The 22,338-nt window shown below is 52.3% G+C and overlaps 1 protein-coding gene and 1 non-coding gene across 3 annotated transcripts in view; both read left to right on the forward strand.

The window, feature by feature from the left end:
- The first annotated feature begins 4,728 nt into the window (after positions 1 to 4,728).
- The window catches only part of LOC123625887 (glycolipid transfer protein), a 28,632-nt gene continuing 11,022 nt past the window's right edge, over positions 4,729 to 22,338 (forward strand). The window contains exons 1-4 of one of the 2 annotated variants that reach the window (XM_045534587.1): positions 4,729 to 4,982; positions 18,114 to 18,172; positions 19,222 to 19,355; positions 20,832 to 20,982. In XM_045534587.1, coding sequence (XP_045390543.1) covers positions 4,880 to 4,982; positions 18,114 to 18,172; positions 19,222 to 19,355; positions 20,832 to 20,982 — 447 coding nt within the window. In that variant the 5' untranslated portion in view covers positions 4,729 to 4,879. The remainder of the gene's footprint in view (positions 4,983 to 18,113; positions 18,173 to 19,221; positions 19,356 to 20,831; positions 20,983 to 22,338) is intronic. The other variant, XM_045534588.1, reaches the window with a different exon arrangement.
- On the forward strand, positions 17,032 to 17,138 carry LOC123626310. Its single transcript, XR_006730798.1, has one exon. It is a non-coding gene; the product is annotated as a U6 spliceosomal RNA (small nuclear RNA).

The raw sequence follows: 22,338 nt of genomic DNA on the forward strand, positions 1-22,338 counted from the left end.
CACGCACGCGCACATGCACACACACACATGCACACACACGCGCGCACACACATGCACACACACGCACGCGCGTGCACACGCACACACACACGCACACACACACACGCGCACACACACGCACACACACACACACACGTGAAGCTCTTGTGAAGATGGAGGCAGGTACTGGAGGGATGTGGCCATGAGCCAAGGAACATCTGGAGCCACCAGAAGCTGGAAGAGACAAGGAACGGGTTCTCTCTTCTCCAGAACCTTCTGAGAGAGTGTGGTCTGGCCGACACCTTGATTTTGCCCTGGTGATATACTGATTCTGGACTTCCAGCCTCCAAAAATATGAGAGCTTAAATTTCAGTTGTTTTAACTCCCCGAGTGTGTGGTCATGTGTTACAGCAGCCGCAGGAAACTCATGCAGGACGTGAGATGCCCCTGGCCACACAGCTAGAAAGTGGAGGTGTTTGTCGGGCTTTACACATAGTAAGTAGTCAATAAATGTTAGCTGTGACTGTTATTATTACTTTGCTGCAATGGAGAGGCTGAGTTTATAGGATAAACTGTCACAAAGACCGGGAACTTGGCCTACATTATTCATCCCAACAGACGCTACTGGGAAAAGACAGTCCGTGTAAGCAGGATCAGGTGATTCAGCTGGGGAAGATGTTACTAACACTGGGTGGAGCTGATTCAGGAAAATGATGAAACTTTGCAGGGTGAATACCTCGCCCCCACTGAGTCAATCCCAACCACTAGAGTTAACTCCATTGTAAGTTCATCCTGCAAATCAGTTGGAGAGGGGGTTTGCAACTCATGGAGAGGTGTGGTGGCCCAACCACTGTTACATAGGGCGGATGGCGAAATAAGGAAACATAGGAAAAACAATGGGAACACCAGGTTCCTCGCTGCGGAAGAACTACAACATGGAATGGGAGAGAAGTAGAATTAGCCCTGTGGCGTTAGATGGAATCGGATCTACCAGGGTGAAAACCATGGTTTCCAATATAGATACGTAGAAACATGTACCTAGATGTACGAGCGTGTGTATGTGCATAAAACTCTGTCCACTGAGAGGATCTAGGAGCAGTGACACCCCTATAACGAGCACATCTAGATCTTGGTTGCTAAATACCATTTTCCCCTGAAAGGCTCTTTGGGGAACTGGCTGATTTCAGGACTAGCGGAGGGAAAGTACAAGATTAAGTCCAGAGGCCGAGCGCCGTGGCTCATGCCTGTAATCCTAGCACTTTGGGAGGTTGAGATGGGAGGATTTCTTGAGACCAGGAGTGAAAGACAAGCCTGAGCAATAGCAAGACCCCTGTCTCTAAAAAAAATAGAAAAATTAGCCAAGGGAGGTGGCCTGTGCCTGTAGTCCCAGCTACTCACGAGGCTGAGGCAGGAGGATCACTTGAGGTCAGGAGTTTGAGGTTGCAGTGAGCTGTGATGATGCCACTGCATTCTAGCCCGGGTGACAGAGTGAGACCCTGTCTCAGAAAAAAAAAAGATAGATAAATCTGGAATTTCTCTGGAATTTCTTGTGCCAGAGAGTAAGGAAGTACTTAAAGAATAATGGGGACATGTTGAAAAAATACAGAAGCCAGCTTGGAGAGGCTATCACAGGCCAAATCTGGGACAATTTGAGCACCCAAATAAATCATAATAGTAATGGATTTGAACCCATGGAATCATGAATCCACACAAGGTAAATAAATAAATGGAAAGTTTGATGACAGTTGGTGTATTTATCTCATCTCAAAGTACTTCCCTGTGAAATATTTAGGAATTTCAAAGAGGAAGAGAGCAGCTTTACAGTGGAGACCCTGGAAGACACCCCTTCATTCAAGTGATCAAAGTTAAGATCTTCAATAATGGGGCAAATCAAAATCATATGTCATCTGATATGATACAGTGAGGAAGTGGCATCGCTCCTGCAATCATTTGTGATGCTCTAAATCCACAGCTGCATCTAATCTAAGATGCACAACCTCAATCTAATTGTGAGGAGACACCCAGCAAACCCAAACTGAGGGACATTCCACAAAGTAACTGTCTTGTCCTCTTCAAAAGTGTCAAGGTCACTGCTGTACAGGAAAAACTAAGAAACTGTTCCGTACTGAAGGAGACTCAAGAAACTGAACAACTGGGGTCCTGAACTGGACCCTCATCTACAAAGGACATTATTGGGACAAATGACAAACTTTGAATAAGGTCTGAGAATTAGGTGATACATGCATCGGGGTTAATTTCCTGCATTGACGGGCATATTATGATTCTGTAGGGGAACGTCCTTGTTTGGGAGGAAATACACATTAAAGTGTGCAGGGTGACGGGGCACTGTGTCACCAAGTTATGCTCAGATGGTTCAGGAAAAAAAAGTTATTTGTGCTATACTTGTAACTTTTCTGTAAGCTTGAGATTGTGTCAAAAGAAAAAAAGAAAGAAATGTTTGGTGTGGCCTACGCGATGTCTTCTTAAAATTTGAATTAGTTGCCGACATTTAAAAATTAAGCAATCTTTACCTACAAATCTAGGTTTCTGGTTTCCCCTGGGGAATACGAAAAGCTGATGATCCTAGGCAATGACTGGCCAGGTGATAGCCTAATAGTGTGCTTTAGATGGGCTATGGGACCCCAGTTCTCCAAAGTCCCCACTCCTCATTGTGTCATACCTAGCCCACAGCCTCCATTTATGCTACCAGCCTGGCCCCTGTCAAAAGCTACGGAAAGGCAAGAGCAGGCAGGCACTGAACACATCTGTTGGATGGATGAACGGGTAGATGGATGTATGGAGGAACTTTCAAGACACTCCATTAACCCCGCAAGGATCTATCTCAGCATATCAAGCCTGTGTTCTATGGCAAGATGCTTCTTGTATCAGCCATAGTTTCTGAATAGTTACGCTGGAGTGGAGCAAGTTGAGAAATCAGGGTGTTGCCTGATGCCAGAGGTCCCCATGTAGGCTGTGATCTCCTTGTGGAATTGATGGAGGCGTCCAAAAAGTGGGTGGGGTTCTGGCACTCGGTCGGGGTGCTGGGTGGGCCAGAGAGGCTTCAAGGAGATGGTATCAGAGGATGCCCTAGGTGGTGAGGTTGGGTGGGGTGGGAACAAACCGGAGTTGATGGTTTAGGATCCTATCAGTGGGAGATCTGACTTGATGGGGCATGTCAGGGTCTGGGTTATGAGCAAGAGGTGATGTTAGCTTTGTCTCTCCCAGCGCCTCTCACTTCCTGATTCTATTTGGGTCATGCCCTTCGTTTGGAACAACTTCTCTTCTCATCTGCCACCTGAAAGATTAAATTGAATACGTTCAATAAGGTTCAGCAGATAATTTTCTTGTGCTAGTGATTTCTTATTGCCTTTCCTATAAAATCCAAACTCTGCCACGCCTTACCTGACCCAACAGCCCCTGCTCACCTCCTGTCATTCCATGTACCTCTTGCCCTCACTTACTCCACTCTCATCCCCTCCCCTGGTCACCCTGGTCACCCTGGTTCCTTGCACACACCAGGCTTTTTGCCACCTAAGGCTTTTGCACCTTCCACCCCAAGTCTTTGGCCTGGCTGTATCCTACTTCCTCTCCAGGTCTCAGCTCAAATGTCACCTCTTCAGAGGTACTGCCCCTAATGTCCTATCTCCTTAGTCATCCTCTGTCACTATACTGTTTTTATATTCTTCACTTATCCTCACCAGCGTCTGAAATTGTCTTAGCACTTTGTGTATTGCATTGTATTATTGTGTCCCCAACTCGAATAGCAGCTCTGCGAGGGCAGGGATTTTGCTGTACTGTTCATCACTTTGTCCTCAATGCCTAGCACAGTGCATGGCACACAGTAGGGGTACAGCAAATATTTATTTTGGAATGAATAAGAGGCTCTCTCCACAATGGTGTGTTAGATTTTTGGATATGCTGGGCGCTGGGTTTTAGGACGCGAACATCTAGGTAGGTTGTGGCTGAGATGAATTGATTAAGGTTGTGAGAATCGTATACCGTGGGTTGTTGGGGTGAGGTTAGGTTTGGGAAACAAGCGCCCAGTGAGGTGCTGGTCGAATTGGATTATTACTATAAACTGGGCTGGCTCCAGTGGGTTACATCAGACCGCTGGGGTCAGACTGGATCCCAGATTTTAGGGAGCAGGAGTGCAGATGGGCAGTGGCTGAGTCAGCTTGTGACTTAAGCAGTGTTCAACAGCCATAAGGTCATTGAAGGCGAAGAATCAGGCAACGAAGCGTCCCCGTCGGTTGCAGCTAAAGTGAACCATGACCTGAGCAGTGTCCAATAGGTCACTTGGGGCTTTTGGAGGACAGGCCCCGGTTTGGAGGAGACAGGGGTCCTGAGGAGCGCTGGCTCGGCTGGGCTGTAACCTGGGCTGGTGGGTGGGCTGTGAGCCGCGATCTGGGAAGGTCAACGCTGCCATCCGGCGAGGAGCCGCCGGGAACCGGCCCGCCCGGGTTGCGGGGCCAGGCCGGGGGCGGTGGGAGGGACACCCGGGGAACGCTCACCCGGGAGCGGCTCACGCGGGCGGACGGGCACTCACCAGACCGCGCGCTCCCTCTCGCCCCGCCCCCCGGCCAATGGCGGCGCGGAGGCCCACGGCGGCGGGCGCGGATTGGGCGGGCCGGCGCGGCGGCGGGCGCGGATTGGGCGCCGGCGGGCGGGGGCGGGGCGGCGCGCGGAGCAGCTTAGGCGCTCGGCCGGAGGGCGGCGCTGAGCGCTCGGCTACGCGGGCGCGGCGCGGGCGGAAGTGGCGACGCTGGCTTCCCCGGAGTCCGCGGAAGGCGGCAGTGACGGCCCCGGCGGTGACGGCCCCGGCGGTGACGGCGGCGGCCCGGGGGGCGGCGTGGACGCCCGCGGCGCGGGCTGGGGCATTACCGCGGGCCTCGACCCCGAAATGGCGCTGCTGGCCGAGCACCTGCTGAAGCCGCTGCCCGCGGACAAGCAGATCGAGACCGGACCCTTCCTCGAAGCGGTGTCCCACCTGCCGCCCTTCTTCGGTGAGCCCGGATGGAGGGGGGAGCTGGTCCGCAGCCCTGCCCCTGGGCGCTCCCAGACACACCTGAATCCTCCTCCTCCAGAGCATCCCCAAATCGTCTCTCCCCTAGGCACCCCAAGTCCTATTTCCCCAGCCCCCCAAGATCCCCTTTACCCTGAACATGTCACCTCCTCCATCTCTTCCCACACATCCCAGACACCTCACATCTCTCCATATGCCTCAGATGCCCCCAAATCCTCCACTCCCTCCTGCTGCCCCCAATCGTCCCTCTCCCCCAAAGCATCCCGCCCCTTCTCCCCCAAAGTCCTTCATCCTTAGCCTGACTCATCGTTCCCTTCTTCGCTTTCAGAATGGTTGTCAACTTCCCCCGCCCCCCAAAACCATAAAGTGCATCCTCCCATTTCATAAACACTCTTCTTTCCTTAAACTCTCCCAGCCGCTCCCTCGCGGGACCTGTGAACCCTGCTTCCCTCAGAGTTCCCACGTTCCAGATCAAGGACTCCCCACCTCCCCTCCCCTCCAAGGGTGGGAAGCCTGAAGGGGCCAGGCAGGGAGGGGATTTTGAAGACGGAGTTGCGAAACTTCCCCTTTCTAGGAGAAGCCACCTGAAGTTTTTTCGCCATTTAGGACAGGGGTCCGGGTCAGGGCAGCTACTTTGTGAGGTGACATCTGACACGGGGTGCTTGGCGTGAATCCCTCCCTCAGTTTGGGCTCTGAAAGAGCAAGACCCCTCCCCCTTATGTCGTGTTGAAGAAGTTCCTGGGAGTATTGGGAAGGAAGCCCAGTTTCAGACCCTATTTCTTGGGCCCCCCTGGACCTCCCTCCCCCTGTCCAGCCCAGCCCAGCCCAGGCCCTGGGTGGAAAGTGGGAAATAGAAGCCAATACCGTCTGCCCCTTCCCTTTGCCTTTTAGGTCCCAGGTAAAGGGTGCAACCTTCTCTTCCATGCTGACTCTGCCCTGCCCTGCCCTGCCCTGCCCTGGTGCTTCACTGGGTGGCCTTGCAGGAAGATACCAGCCCCTAGGGCAGAGTCCAGCTTCAACCCACAAACCGGAAACCTTACGACTGAATTGGACTGGAGAGATCTGGGACCCAGGGTAGTCACTTGGTTTACCTGTCGCGGGCGATCAGGGCTTGTTGGGGGGCGGTATTTCCCACAGTGCCATGAGCTTTGGGGTGGTTGTAGTTAATGTAGAGTCCGCAGTTCTCCCTCTCTACCTCTTGAACCTCAGTGTCCCCATCTGTGAAGTGGGGATGCTGATGTCCTAGGCTAGCTGTGAGGAGTAGGTAAAGTGTTGTCTGTAAAGCACGGAGGAGGCCGTAAGCATCGAATAGGTCTTGCTGTGGGGGCAGTGGCGCTGTCTGTTCCTGACTCCAGTTGGAGTTCCTTCCTATGGCAGGTAATTCATCAGTGTTTGAGTGAGAGCAATTGCCTGGTTTGTATCCTTCTCAGACCTGGGGGAGCAAGCTGAGAGCAGGGGCGTGGTCTTTTACACCCACTGCTGTGTCCCCAGTGCCCAGAACAGTGCCTGACACATAGTAGGTGCTCAGTCAATGCTGTTGAGTGTACAGAACTTTCTTATTATCAGTATCACCATCTTCAGAAAATGCTGAATCTCCAGGTAGGGAGCTAAGTGGCTTTAGCATTGAGGAATTATTTAATTTTGTGATAGTTTTGTTTTGTTTGTTTCTTTCCTTTGGTTCCATGAATATTTGCCAGCCAGAGCCAGCTTGCCCTGGACAGGGAATCAGGATCTGTTTAAGCCAGTGCTTCTCAACTGAGGCAATTTTGGCCCCTTTGGGGACATCTGGCAATGCCTAGAGACCTTGCACGCATCCTGTCCTGCTGTGCACAGGATAGCCCCCCACAACAAAGAATGTCCAGTCCTGATGTCAGTGGTGCCGAGGTGGAGAAACCCCAGGTTAAGCTCTGTGGCCTTTTCTTCGCTTGTCTTCAGCAAGGCCGCACGTCCCTTCTGCGTTTGGGGACACCACCATTCAATGCGATCATCTGGCTGCTTTTAGAGGAAAAAGGGCGGTGGCAAGCTGGAGCCAGCAGCAAGCTGGTGCCAGGGCTAAAGAGCGTGCCCTCCTCCCTTTCCCTGGTCTCAAAGGACCCTTGTCTTTGCCGCAGTCCCTGTGCTGTGGGCTGTCACATCTGTTGACAGAAGCACCATTTATACAGAAGCCTCAGTGGGGTCGGCCCACAAAGGGTTAAACACCACAGGGCTCTCTGCCCATCAGAGCTGTTTACTGTTCACCAAAGAGGATAATTCTTAGCACTCTAAAAAAAAAGTGATAATCCCTCTTCAACCATTATGCTCTTTTAGGGAGAGAATTTCTCCTGAGGGTTTAAGACTCAAGCTTTAGGAGTCATCTTCCACCAGTGACTTTTCCCCAGGACTCGGTGGGTGATCAGGATCCGCTGTCAGCTCTAAAGTAGGGACTCTGTCTAGATCTTGGGAGTGTCTAGTTACCCGGATGATCCCGGGTAGGCTTTGTGTCTCTCGAATGGAGCAGATCTGGGGTGACACATGCAAGGTGTCTGAAAGGCATCGCAGTGACAGTTTCCTCCAAATCAGTGTTTTTCCACCACGGCACCACCAACATTTGGGGCCAGATCATTCTTTGTGGTGGGGGACGCTGTCCTGTGCATGATAAGATGTTTAGCAGCATCGCTGGCTGCTACCTAACAGAGGCCAGTAGCACCCCCTTCTCCCCAAGTTGTGACCACCACAACTATCTCCAGAGACACAAAATCACCTCTGGGTGAGAACCGTTGCTGTAGATAAAAATATGCCAAATAGCTGAAAGCTGTGGTTTTAAAAAGTATTTAATTCTGCAAGGAAGATCTGTTGATTGAAGGAAAACTGAGCAAAAACAAATGCTATATAAAAAGCTCCCCGTTGTGTTTTGAGCACTTACTATGTGCCAAGTACTCTATGTAGATTAGGCCACTTAATCCTTTCACAACCTTCTGTAGTAGGGTTTTAAAGAAAGACTCTGCTGGCATTTCAGAGTGTTTTCCTTCCAGACTCATTTACATCTGTCTTTAAAAAAAATAAATATAACCTGCTTTTCTTTCTAACAGTATAGCATGGTCATCTTTTCACATCAATCATCATTATTTGTAGCTGCTTGGGATTCTATTGTTTCAATGTGGCTGGAATTTATTTAACTAATCCCCTACCGTTAGACATTCACTTTGCTGCTTATTTTTTGCTCTGGTAAACAGTGCTGCAGTGAACATCCTTGTGCATGTTTCTGTGCACACTTCTTTGGTTATTTGTCATTTTTGTTATTTTTTTTTTTTGAGACAGAGTCTCACTCTGATGCCCAGGCTAGAGTGCCGTGGTGTCAGCCTAGCTCACAGCAACCTCAAACTCCTGGGCTCAAGTGATCCTCCTGCCTCAGCCTCCCAAGTAGCTGGGACTACAGGCATGCACCACCATGCCTGGCTAATTTTTTTTTTCTATATATTTTTAGTTGTTCAGCTAATTTCTTTCTATTTTTAGTAGAGACGGGGGTCTCGCTCTTGCTCAGGCTGGTCTCGAACTCCTGACCTCAAGTGATCCACCCGCCTTGGCCTCCTGGAGTGCTAGGATTACAGGTGTGAGCCACTGCGCCCGGCCTATTTCTCATTTTTAGCAGTGAAATTGCTGGATTGAAGAGTAGCCACATTTTTTTTTTCTTATTCCCCCCTTTTATTGGTGCTGGGAACCACATTTCTTAAACCCTTGTCAGACGGAATCGGTTGGGCTTGGTGAAGGTGGAGTCTTTCTGCTTCAGTGGGCGTGGGCTGCAAGTCAGCCTCCTGCCTGCGGGTTTACAGCATCCACGTCTTGGACTGGCCCCTCCTCTGTATCTCCAGTCGGAATCTTTCGAGTGGTACAGGTTTTACTACATCCACTTAGAGGCCAGCCCTTTGTCCATCTTCTTTCTCTTACCTTGACCCAGTAATCAGATCTCACCTGAATGATCAGTTTGCAAGACTGACTTCTGTGAGGCCTGCTGTCTCATTTTTTAGGTCATTTTTGCAGCTATTCTAGAGCATTAACAACTGGAGGTCCTGGCTGAGCATGGAAGGGGAAAAAAAACAATTGGAGGGCAGAGATGGGGACACTTAGATGTCATTTAGTCTTGCCACTCCCTGCCTAGAAGCCTCAGTAGCTCCCTATTACCCCATCTTGAAATCTGTGCTGTAGCTTTTCTAAATGGCTTGCAGCCCCACACACGGCACCATGCCATCACTTGCCTCCAGAGCTTTACCCATGGCAGTCCCTCTGCCTGGTGGACCACTCCATTTTCCAGCCCCCTTTGCCTTCCTTTTCCTCCTTTTTTACCTTCCATTTGCCTGGCTGGGTTCCACTTATCCTTAAGGAATCAGCTTAGTGGTCACCTTCTCCAGAAAGTCTTTCCTGACTCCCTTGAGCTCCCATGGAACCTGTCACATTATGTGATTTTGAGCTATTTTAGTGCCAGCACTTCGTGAGCTAGTAGTATGTGCTGAATGAATGCTTCTAGTTCCATTTCCATTCTTCTGAGTTCTTGCTGAAGATGCTTTGCCTTTCTATTGCTTTATGAATTAAAATGCATGACTAAATTAAAATACGTAACCCTTTTCATATCCTGTGCCTGTGGCAGACATAATTAATCAATCATGATACTATTTTCCCTCTTGAGACTAGATGCAGCCTCCATCTTAACACAACCACTCCAGGCCGGTTGGAGTTGGTGCTTGAGATGACACCCGTTTGCTCTCACTGTTTAGGGAGAAACCAGAGGTGGAGGAGCTGAAGGTCATGTTGTTTTTTGATACAGTGTCTCGCTCTGTCACCCTGGGCTAGCATGCAGTGGTGTCATCATAGCTCACTGCAACCCCAAACTCCTGGGCTCAAGTGATCCTCCTGCCTCAGCCTCCCGAGTAGCTGGGACTATAGGCACTCGCCATCATGCCCAGCTAATCACCTCTCAGTTCTTAAGATCCAAATTCTGGGGGTGATTTTTCTTCATTCATGTTTCTTGTCTTTCTTAGATGGCTATCTGTAGAATCTGGCCTAACAGGTACCTGGCACTCATTACATAGTCCTAGAGTGAACCCAGAAAGAGTGGCTTTCCATCACTTTTGGTTCAGTGCTTGTTCTATTTTGGGGGGCCTGTGGCAGCCTGGAAGCACTGAATTATCCTTTTGTTTTACAGCCTAAAAACCTAGACCAGAGAGGTTAAGTGACTTGCCCAGGGTCACACAGCCAATGAGTGACCTATAGAGCAAGACTAGAACTCAGGCCTCTGGACTCCTTATGCAGTGCTCTTGCTCTCATGCCTGCCTGCTGTCCTGGCTTCCTCTCCAGTACAGGAGAAGACCCCCGGTGGAGCCAGCCTGGTTGACCGCTGAGGAAATTCAGTGGCTCTACTGACACTGTGGTGACCTGTCCACATGACAAGTGGCATGGAAGCCACGAACCAGATATGCAGGTTTTCTCTGAGGTGTGTAACTCATAATGGGCCCGCCAGGATGGGCCCATAATTGCTGCTTATTTGAATGCAAATTAGAATGACTTATGTGTGGAAACCCCAGATAAGTTGGTTTTTCCTTTAGTTGGGACATCGGGCTAATTGCCTGGGAACCAGCCCCACCTGTACCCTTTGATCTGTAAATCAGAAGCACCCTCCCACCCCAGCCCTGCAATGTTTTGTTTTTTTAAATTTAATACAAATAAATGTTTGTTTGTGTGTTTGCATAGAATATCCCAAGAAAGGCAGACAAGAAACGGTATTAACTGTGCTGACACGGCAGGTTAGCTAGCATTTTGGTTGAGCGCTGAGAACTGGGTTCCGTGGGGCCGGGGTGTGGCCTGTGTGCCTGGGAAGACGCTGGGAGGAAGAAACAGTGTCTTGGGTGGGGGAAGAAGCCAGACACTTTCTGCAGTGGTTTTTACGATTTCGAAACTGCCTGCAGACCCCTGTCATCAGTTGGAGGTGCATTCGCAAGCAGTGAGTGAGGCTGGTTAGCCCTCAGGAGCACCTGCTGTGTACTGGCATCGCGCTGGTCACGCTCATGAGCCCACCTGGCCCGGGGACAATCTGGAAAGAGGGCTGCCACCTGCCCTGTTGCATTTTCCCATCAATCTGCAGAACAGCCCATGAGTTGGCTGTTTTTGACTCTCAGAAGGGAGAAGTCACTTTGAACCTGATTGTTTTTCTCTGACATCTGGGCCCTGAACACGTGGACAGGTGAGTGGAAAGAAATAAGGACGTTCACATCAAGCCGAGCCAGCCTGAGCTTGAGTTCCACGGGGCTTTTCCACGCACAAGGACTTCCCCCGCCCCAGCCCGAGGCCCCGGCTGTAAAACGGGGAAATAGAACCCTCAGGAGGGTCAGTAGAGGTGAGCCCACAAAGTGATTTTGGTGCTCAGGCCTGGAGTCGGCACATCCTTGCGCAGGTGGGATGGACACCCTAGGCCTTTAAGGGACTGAATCTCTTACCATACAGCCCTTGGGAAACAGCGATCTGCCAAAAAGAAGCCACCTCTGGGTCTTGGTGACCGACTGCCAGGGCATCGGGCCAGCTGCCTGGCTGCTTAATAAGTCAGGAATCTCTCCAGCCCCCTCCTTCATAAGGCCCCAAGGCCCATGCAGATGACAGACCAATGGCATGTGCGCTGTTGCTGGCTAACTTGTCCAGCCCCTCCCTCATCAGCCGCACAGGGGGGCCTGGAGGGGCAATGCTGCACTGTGAATCCCTTAGGGGCAGAAGTGGGGGCCCTCCCGGGACCCAGCAGAGCGTAGGTGTTCAGCCAATGTCAAAGTGAAAGGGAATGGAAGAATTCATGGCAAAGGGCTTTGTAAACTTGACCCTGATCATAGCTCACGCAGCCCCAATGTTGAGTGGCTCCTAGGGTCAAGCATGGAACTAGGCAGTAACTCATTTCTAATCCTCATGACGACCGTACTGAATAGGAGGAAGAGGCACCATTTTACAGACGAGGAAACTGAGGTGGACCAGGTTACAAAGCTAGCAAGGGGCCCACAGGCTGTGAAGCAGGTCCCGCCCTGTCGCAGGCCCACACCACATCGGGAAACGGGAAGATGCTGGAAGTCCTTGTTCTAGGGCAGAAACGGGCCCCCTCCTCCCTTTTGTGCCGTTTGTGGGGGAGGGGAAATAATAGAAAATTTCTGTCTGGCCTGACAATGTGCTTACTTCAGTGAGCTTGTTAGAATGGAAATGCTGGGTTCTAGTCTTAGGCTTCATTGTTTCCGTTTAAAAACCTGCCCTGGTGTATGTTAATTCCTTTTATTACATTCTTACGGTGTTACTTGTCCACGTGCCCCCCCCTTTTTTTATTGTTAAGAGTGTTAACTGTATCTGAGCTTTTCAAAGTCATGGCAGCGGGTCATCCCTCTCCAGGGTTCTGTAAAAAGCTCTGCTTTCTGCCCCGGTGGTTAAGCAGCCGACTCACACTTCCCCGTGCGCAGAAACGATTCAGCTTCGGCATTGCTGTTCCTCCAACTTCCCTACTTCACTCCCTTCTGAGATCTCTGTTTGAATGGTCTGGAATGCAATTGAAGTCATTATTTCATGACTGGAAGATTTCTGCTGATTTTACCCATATCAATCAATCGCTCTTGCTCTCCTTCCACCTTCTCTTTTTTATTTTTTAGAATTTTTTTATGACACACGATGCTCTGTGGTTATAGCCCTCAACTCCCCGGGCCGTGGATCGGTGCTGGTCCCTGGCCTGTTAGGAACCGGGCTGCACAGCAGGAGGGGAGCGGTGGGGGAGCGTGGGAAGCTTCATCTGTATTTGCAGCCGCTCCCCATCACTCGCATCACCGCATAAGCGCCGCCTCCTGTCAGATCAGCAGCGGCTTTAGATTCTCATAGGAGCGTGAACCCCACTGTAAACTGCACGCGAGGGATCTAGGTTGCACACTCCTTATGAGAATCTAATGCCTGACGATCTGAGGTGGAGCTGAGGCAGTGATGCTAGCACTGCGGAGCGGCTGCAAATACAGATTATCATTAGCAGAGAGGTTTGACTGCACAATAAATGCAATGTGCTTGAATCGTCCTGAAACCACCCTCACCCCCCGACAGTCCATGGAAAAATTATCTTCCATGAAACTGGTCCCTGGTGCCAAAAAGGTTGGGAACTGCTGCCTGCTGCTCTGTGGAAACCATCCTTTCTTTCTCCTTTGATTTCTTAATCATTGGAATCATTATTTTCTGGATTTCCTCTCTAAAGGAAAGCTTTGCCTGTTGGGAAAGATGAAGATGATAAAATTTATATCCTCATTTATGATAATAAGCATAAATAATAAATACCTCCTTTTTTATTGAGCATTTACTAGGTGCCAGAAACTGTGCTAAGCCCTTTATTTATACAACCTCATTTAAGCCTCACAACAACCCTGTGAGGAGGGGTCCATCATTAGCTATTTTACGAATGAGGAAACTGTGGCTCAGAAAGGTTAACTGATTTCTCCCAGGCCCCACAGCAAGTAAGAGAAGTAATTTCCCCAGCTGCATTCCCAGTTCAAGGCTGTCTTTTGCTGATCAGGGCAACTGTGGACAAGGCATCGGCATGTCATAGAGGGGCAGTTTTTATAGCAGTATTTTAAATTATTTTGTAAACATTCCGTCCTCTTTAAATAGTAGAAGTGAGAGCAGGAACCAGTTTTAGGAATGTGGGCATTCTCAGGGTTCTTATCCTTAAAAATAGGCCTCACTGCAAATTGATCTGTGATAACCCCCACCCCTGATTAATAAATGATTCATCTCCATCAGCTGTAATTTGAGTGTCTCCCATTATGATCCTTGTAACCCAGGACGTGTAAAGTTAACCTGCCCCATGTGTTTAACAGCTGGACTTTATTATCCAGCTATGAGGAAAAACATTGAATTTGAATTAGAACCTGCCCACACCAGGCCGCTGGCACGGCGACACAGGCATCCTGTCCTTCCTTTTTGGAAATAATTATTTATGAATCGGGTTAGGTGCGGCCCCTTCTGAATCACACAGGCTGAAAGTGAAGCTGTGCATCTTAAAAACTGGGTGCTTTTTGTTCCTGAATGAAAATTATTCCTGAGATGAAATGAGAGCGTGGGTCAGGGCGGTCACCTTGTCGTCCGACATCGGGAACATCACCTGTTGTTGAGAGGCAGTGGTTTGAAGAGGCAGACAGGAAGGGGCAGCTTGGGTGGAAATTTCCAGATGTGTTCCATGGTCTTGCTCAGAGCATAGCGACCAGTACTCTGCAACTCTGCTGTGGTTAGGAAATGAGGAAATGAGGCTGCTGATTCTGTGTGGCATATGATGACTGCTGGCTCACGGGGAATTCTGCTTTCTGGGCAATGTCACCCATCTGAATTGTGGCAGGGACCCAGGCAGGAAGCCCAGGATGGCCCTTGTCCAGACAGAATTGTCACAGAGGCCATGCGTGAAACCTCTGCTTGGTTTCTGTCTCCTCTTATTTGCAGGTGATGCTGACACTGTTAGCTGTTTGCTTTTTAAGTATCTAGCAAAATCGAAGCACTGCAGACAAAGTAGCCATCAACCATCAAGAGGAGTTTTTTAGAAATACACAAAGTTGTCCTAAAAACCTGAAGACACACTGTCTAGAGCCATTTAATGAAGGTTTGAGGGGGCCTGTGACATTACTGGATCACACCTTTACCATAATTCGTAGTTTTGACGATGACCCTGCTTAGAAAGTTACAATTGGCTTTTTGCACGAAAGCAGGAACATTTGTGTTACATTTTGATGAGTTCCATCCAGAATGGTTGAACTAGAGAAGATTGCTGTGTTCATAAAATTATTTGGTAGATGAAAGACATTTCACTGTTTTAATTTTATTTTCTTTTTATTACTGAGATTAAGCATCTTTTCATTTCTTCTGTGAATTGCCCATTGTCCTATAGGACTGCTTTTTTCTGATTGATTTGTAAGACCTCTTTACATATTAGGGATAATAGCCTTTTTTTTTTCCTGAGACAGGGTCTCTCTTGCTCTGTCACCCAGGCTAGAGTGCAGTGCTGTCATCATAGCTCACAGTAACCTCAAACTCCTGGGCTCAAGCAATCCTCCTGCCTCAGCTTCCCAAGTAGCTGGGACCACAGGCACACACCACCCAAGCCTGGCTAATTTTTCTACTTTTGTAGAGACAAGGTCTCTCTCTTACTTAGGCTGGTCTCGAATTCCTGACCTCAAGCAATCCTCCTGACTCGGCCTCCCAGAGTGCTAGGATTATAGGTGTGAGCCACTGTGCCCAACCAGATAATAGCCTTTTATCTGCTATATTTATTACATACACTCTACTCCCACCTCCACCCTCCTCCACCATTTGTTGTTTGGCTTTGATTGGTGGTAGAATTTCCCCCCTGCACCATCTAGGAAGTTTCTGTTATTTATAATCAGATTTATTGGTCTTTTCCTTATATCTTCTGGCTTGAGTAGCATGCCTAGAAGAAAATCTCCACTAAACAGCAGGGGCCATTTGCCAGGGGTTCCAATCACCAGGGCTTCGCTGTATTTAGAATCTGTGCTCATCTGAGTGGTTCTGTGAAATAACATGGTGGGCGTATCTGAAGATGCTGAACTAGAAAACCCGCCGGGTGCCCTCCCTTCCTCCAGGCAGACAGGCTCTGGGTGGCATTTTAAAGAGCCTGTTTGCTGACAATAATTAAAAAATAAAAAATAAACAAGTCTGGGGTAACTGCAAAACTGGTCAAACAAGACGGGTCATTCTGGGGCAGGGCTGCATTCTATAGGAAAGGTGAGGCTGGGTAACCCGGTAGAGTTGTGTCGTGCTCTACCCAGGGCAGGCACAAGCTAGAATTTAAACTGTTATTAACAGAAAGGCCACCGTGTGCTTGGGAATTAAAATCATCCTAAGATGTCAGAGTTTTCCTTGAGTTCACACGAACAGATGGAAACATTCTAGAAAGAAAGGTGAGGGTGTAGCGGAACCAGCCTTGGCTCTGTGATGGTGTCTGAGTTCCTGGCACTCACTCGTGTGGCATGGAAGCGGATTCTGGGGTCACGTTCGCAGCCCCCACATCGCCTCCCCTCCCCTCTCTTCTGGGGTCCCTCTCGCCACCCCTCTCTGCTTGTGCTGGGCTTCAGCCTCAGGAGTGCACTCGGGGCACCGCGCTCTTCCCCTGCAGTTGAGCGAAGCTCTGGCCCTGGGTGGTGGCCACGACACACAATGATAGCTGCTGTGGGGGCCCAGCTGCTGCTGAGCACGGCGGCCTCGTGACCCTCGGAACGCACTGTCAGGAGAACACAGAACAAAAAGCCTTTCTCCCCGCCACCGGGGCGGGGCCCCCCAGCACTGCACGAGAGCCATTTTCAGAGCCAACGACACCAAATAACATTTTTCTGCATCTCTGAAATGCACATTGAATGACCCAAGTCATTGAGAAAAGCTAATAAACCACCCGTGGCCGACGATTGTCCCCAAGGCCTGCTTTCCTCTGAACAGTCACCTTGCTCATGGGACGCGTCTGCCCCTCACAGCAACACTGCAGAGAATGTCCTGCTAGGGTTCCCATCGTACAAGCAGGGAAACTGAGGCTCAAGTCCCTTCACGTGTCCTCTGCCATCTTGGTTGGATGGTTGCTTAAAACCACTGGGCTGGGTCGGTCTGAACTAAAGAGGATTCGCAGGCAAAGAACCTGGCAGGGCAATACACCAATAGATGCCACGTTCCTCACAATCCTGCCACCCATTCATTCCACAGATGTCATCCAGGCACCTCCCGACGTCAGGCACCGGCTGGGTGCTAGGGGCATAGCAGGGAACCGGGGCAACCTGGTCCCTGTTGTCTCAGAGCTCAAGTCAGTGACACATCATATAAGATTAAAGGGTGGGGTGGAGTAGGCACCTCTTTGATGCTCCTGGCAGGCCTGTCTAGGGACCAGAGCACCCAGGACCAGGCTGCCTGTACCACTGGCCCAGCACCTCTGAGCAGCTTCTGACAGGGCCACCCTAGGGGGAGATTTGCCCCCACAGGCATTGGAGGGAGGCTCTGTCGCCTAAAGGAGACAGGTGCTCGCTTCGGCAGCACGTATACTAAAATTGGAACGATACAGAGAAGATTAGCATGGCCCCTGTGCAAGGATGACACGCAAAAAAAAAAAAGAAAGAAAAAAAAAAATAAAGGAGACAGCCCCAGAGCCTGCAGCAGGGCAAGGCAGCTGCCCAGGCCCAAGGAGGGACCTTAGGAGGAGAGTGGAGACCAGCAGGGGACACAGGGCACAGGCCAGGTATGATTCTCACTCAGCAGAGGCTCTGGGGAACCTGGTGGCTTCCACGCATGGTGGCATTTGCTGGACCACAAAGCCTGACCCTAGTAATGAGACAAAGTCATAACAATGATTAAAGTCCATTTATTGAGTGTTCACCATGCACTGGGCACTCTGCTAAGTGCGTTCAATGGCATGATTTTATTTTTGTTTTTTTTTTTTTTTTTTTAGATGGGTCTCACTATGTTGCCCGGGCTAGAGTGCAGTGGTATCATCATAGCTGCCTGTAGCCTCAAGCTCCTGGGCTCAAGCGATCCTCCTGCCTCAGCCTCCCGAGTAGCTGGGAATACAGGCTCGTGACACTACACCTGGCTAATTTTTCTATTTTTAGTAGAGATGGGGGCCTCACCCTTGCTCAGGCTGGTCTCGAACTCCTAGCCTCAGGCAGTCCTCACCCGGGGTGGAATTTGGCCTGGCAGAAGCTCCTCCCGCAGCCCTCGCCCCCGCCCAACCTCATGGGCATTGGCATCTCCCTCCTGTGGGTTTAGCACCTGGGGCTGTGTGTCAGGCTTAGTGAACCCACTTTTTGGACTCAGCAGTGAGGACAGTGAGAGGGGACTGGGGCAGCACAGCTGTCTGTCCTCAGGCTCGAGGGGGACGTCCACGTGGAGCCTGCTTAGTAGAGAACCTGTGTGTTTCCCCCATGCCAGGCCTTGTGAGGTGCCCTGAGTGGCATGATGTCCCTGGCGCCTGGGACAGCCTGCCACGGGGGTAACGAAGCAGGAAAGGCAGGCAGCGGGCGGCTCACATTGCATGCGGAGCCCCGGAGTTCCTGGATGTCTCCCTTGATGGGAAGCTAACTCTCTCTTCCCGTTTTGTCCCCAGATTGCCTCGGGTCCCCAGTGTTCACGCCCATCAAGGCGGACATAAGCGGCAACATCACGGTACGTACGTGGCCTGGCAGCCGCAGCCCTGGTCCCCGCGTCAGGACCTAAACCCGCCTCGGGTCCCCAGCGCCCTGATCCCAGCCACGAGCGCCCCAGCCCGAGGAAGGGGCAGGAGATGTGGAAACGGGCTTGGCCCCAAAAGCAGTGACTTGGGGCTCGGGGTTCCCGGTCCTGTGTTGCCATTGCGCCGCCCGGTCACAGCCTGACTGGGAGGGGAGTCTAAAGGGTTGGCCCCAAGGAGGACCCTGAGGATTCTTCCATCCCCCCCATTAAACGCCAAAGCCCACGTGTGGCATCGGCCTGGCTCTCCCTGTCCCCAGTCCTGGCATCCCCGATGCCGTGCCCCCACCCATAGACCCTGTCCCCATGGGGACCCAGTTAGGGCCCAGCCAAGGGCTTGGAACACACCATGTTATGTCATTTCTTCATCCCAGCAGCACTCAGAGGCTGGTTCTGTTGCTGTCCCCTAATTACAGGTGAGGATGCTGAGGCTCAGAGGGCTCTCGGGCCTCACCTGAGGTCACACAGCGAGGAAGTGGCAGAGCTGGGACCGAGACTCAGGCCTGCCCGGCTCCAACTCACAGGCCTTTGTTCCTGGACTTCTGTGAACCCCACAGCTCTTTCCAGTTGTGCATAAAAGCGACACTTGGGACACTGGGCGTCTGAGGCAGTGGTGGTCGTGCTCAGAGAACATGCTGGCTGCGCTGCCACCTGGACCTGCTGTGTGGCCTTGGGCACGTCACTGCCCCTCTCTGAGCCACAGTGTCCTCATCTGTAAATTAGGATAATGACAGAGCAACATCAGGGTTGCCGTGGGGGTAACATAAGGCAGTGCCCGTCGGGCACCTCGCATGTCCCAGCTCATGGCAGGTGCTCCACAAACGCGCGCAGTCGTGGTCGTTATTGTTACAAGTCTTGTCCCCGCTGTTCCTGGCAGGCTGGGAGGAGGGGGACGCGCCACCCAGGCGCTCTTCCACCCGGCCTGCGGGCCAGCCGCCTATGACGGCAGCTTCTCTAAGGGGAAAACCCCATGTGCTCCATCTCAGAAAATCAAAGCTGTCTATGACACCAACCCAGCCAAGTTCCGGACCCTGCAGAACATCCTAGAGGTGGAGAAAGAAATGTACGGAGCAGAGTGGCCGAAAGTGGGAGCCACGCTGGCGCTGATGTGGCTGAAAAGGTAACGGGCTCGGGTGACGGGGCCTGGGCTGCCTGTGCCGCGGAGGGGGAGGCAAAGCCTGCTGCCAGGTGTCTGCTCTGGCTGGGAGGGAAGGTCACTCCCCAGCCCTTCCAGCGTGGTCCTCATCGATGGCTGAGAAAAAGGTTCCCGAGGGCCAAGGCTTGCCGCACAGCGACACTTCCTTGTTGCAGTCCCATCAGAGCGCAGCAAGCGGGCTCATGCTCCATGCTGGGCATTACGCTAAGCTCTGCGCGCCTGATCGAGTTTCTTGCCCTGTGAGTTAGGTGTGCTAGCTATCCTCATCTCACTGCGGGGGCCACGGGGGCTTCTGGAGGCCATCCAAGCACAGTTGTGCATGTTGTGCACTGCACAGTCGTGTTCTGTACAGTCGTGTTCTGTTTAGGGCTGGTCATATCATGTACAAGGTGGATTTGTATATTATGACAGTTTGAGGAAAATACAACATCTTGAGAAGGAGTTCTGTCTAATTTGCACAAATGCATCCTATGGGCTGGGGGCGGGACATTCTGATTTGAACCCACGCTGTTCCCTGCCACCTACAGACTCCTCAGTCCTTAAGCCCGGTGCTCCTACCCTGACCTGATCCCCACCCCGCTGCAGGAAAGGAGCAGAGCAGCTCATCTGGGGACCCCAGGGGGACAGTAAGGGGCAGTGAAGGAAGGAGCCCAGCTGGGGGGTGAGGCAGGCTGGGTTCACATCCTGCCCTGTGACTGAGCCTCCTGGGGGAGCCTCAGTGCTTCCCTCTGTGACATGGCCTGGTTGTGCTGAGCTCAGCTTCACAGGGCCGAGGGGAGCAGGAGATGAGACCACGCGCACGAAGGGGCCGGCACCGGTCAGGTTTTTGATCTGGGCTCCCTGCTGGGCCCCACACCCTCTGGCTCTCGGAGCATCGCCCTATTCCTTGAAGAAGGGCTCAGATGGCCGTGGGAGGACACGGAAGGGCTCAGGGCAATGAGGCCACCGCGTGGTCTCAGGCAGAGGGGCCATGTGGCAGGTTTAGAAAGGTCCTCCCCACTGCAGCGGGGAGCCCAGGCGGGCACGGGGCCAGTCTCGCCAGTGTGTCCACGGCCTCTGGGCCACGAGCCCTTTGAGAGCCAGCGCTGTGGCTTCAGTCCTCAAGCAGTGATGGCCGCCTGCCGCGTGCTGGCCCACGAGGGGCCACGCGGACGGAGAAACGGACGAGCCAGACCCAGACCCCGCCCTCAGGGATCTTGTGGCCAGCGGGACCGTTGTCACAGGCCAGCCAGGCCCCGTGGCGAGAAGGTGCTGGAGAGATGTTGAGTCGGGCGGCTAAGCAGGTCAAGGTAGCAGTTCGGGAACAGCGCCCCCTTCTGTCCGCACGTATCACTGGCTTAATTCAGGGCACGTCAGGGCCCGCGGGGACAGGGGTGGGCCGGCTCACCGCCAGGCGGAGCACGCAGGGTCCTAAGGCACCGTCTCCTCTCGGGGCCGCAGAGGCCTCCGCTTCATCCAGGTCTTCCTCCAGAGCATCTGTGACGGGGAGCGGGACGAGAGCCACCCCAACCTCATCCGCGTCAACGCCACCAAGGCCTACGAGATGGCGCTCAAGAAGTACCACGGCTGGATCGTGCAGAAGATCTTCCAGGTGAGCCACCCCCGGCGGCCGTGGCCTCCTGGGGCCTGTGTTGGCCCCCCTGGGCTCAGGAAGGGCTGCCCTGGCTAGCGGGGCTGGGGCTGCTCTCCCTCGTGCGCTCTGGTGGATGTCATCGTAGGTGCTCCGCGGTGTCTGTCCAGGGGCCGCGGCCCGGGAGGCCTGACTGAGGGCGGCTGGGAGAAACCCCGGTGAAGAGCGGGGACTCAGGGTGACGGTGGCCGCCTCGTTGGCCCCTTGGACTCAGCCTGGATTCTTATACTGGGCAGGGAGGGCAAGAAGGGCCTCTGTCCCCTGGGGCCATACGCTGAGAGGACACCAGCCCTCGGGGTTCTTGGTGGCTTGTGTTGGGGTGACATCGGCCAGGGCTCCTGGAAGTGGGGGTTCAGCACCAGCCTGGTTGGCTGAGGGCCCCTAGGGCCACCAGGCTGAGAGGCCCACTCGGGAGCTGTCAAAAGGCCCCTCACTGCACCCTCCTCTCAGTCTGCGTGACTTCACCCTCAGGCTGTGGGCACGCTGGGTTGGCAGCCGGGCAGGAAGAGCTGGTCATGGGGCGGGTCACATGGCCGCCTCTGGGCCATCCATCCAGGTGGGTGCCCCACCCTGCCTGCAGCACGTTGGCCCCCTGCAAACCCTGGCATCCACCCCCTCAATAAAAACCGTGTGTCCTGTGCCCCCGGCCCAGGGCAGCTGCCCGCGAACTGTAATCTTCACAAACACCACAAGGTGGGCCCTACTCTCACCGCCACTTCGCAGCTGAGGACAGTGATGCTCAGACCAGTTAATTATCTTGCCCGAGGTCACATCACACAAAATTGGGGGCCTGCAGTTCTCCCTCCCTAGGCGAAGTTCCCCATTTCAAATGGCTGTGAAATAGGCCCTACCTCCAAGGGTCGTGGTGAAGGTTAAACGCGTTACCCTGTCAACCGTGCAGGACACGTGTCTACACGCAGTACCTCAGAGCTGCTGCTACTTTTACTAGGAAAGACAACGTTATTTATACTTTCATCGTCCCATCAAACTCCTAGCCTAGGCTTTTTATCTGGCTGCATCTTTTTTCTTCTGGCTGTGAAATGCTGTGAATTTCTGATTCTCCACACTTTTCCAAGTAGTAGAGCAGCCCTGAAATTTAGGGACGTGTCGCCCCCCTAAGGACAAAAGAGAGATCACAGCTCGGATTAGTGGTCATCTCTCCTGCTCAGAAAGTGGGTTTTCCCCAAGAAGCAGTTCACCTTTTCCAGAGCAGGGAACCCAGAAGGAAGAGGTGTACCTACAGTGGGCACCTACTGTGCGCCTGGTGTTGTGTTGAGCACCTTCTGTATGCCTGGTGCTATGCTGAACGCTTTGCAC

Source organism: Lemur catta, chromosome 21 (genome assembly GCF_020740605.2).
Source record: "Lemur catta isolate mLemCat1 chromosome 21, mLemCat1.pri, whole genome shotgun sequence".
Classification (NCBI taxonomy): domain Eukaryota; kingdom Metazoa; phylum Chordata; class Mammalia; order Primates; family Lemuridae; genus Lemur; species Lemur catta.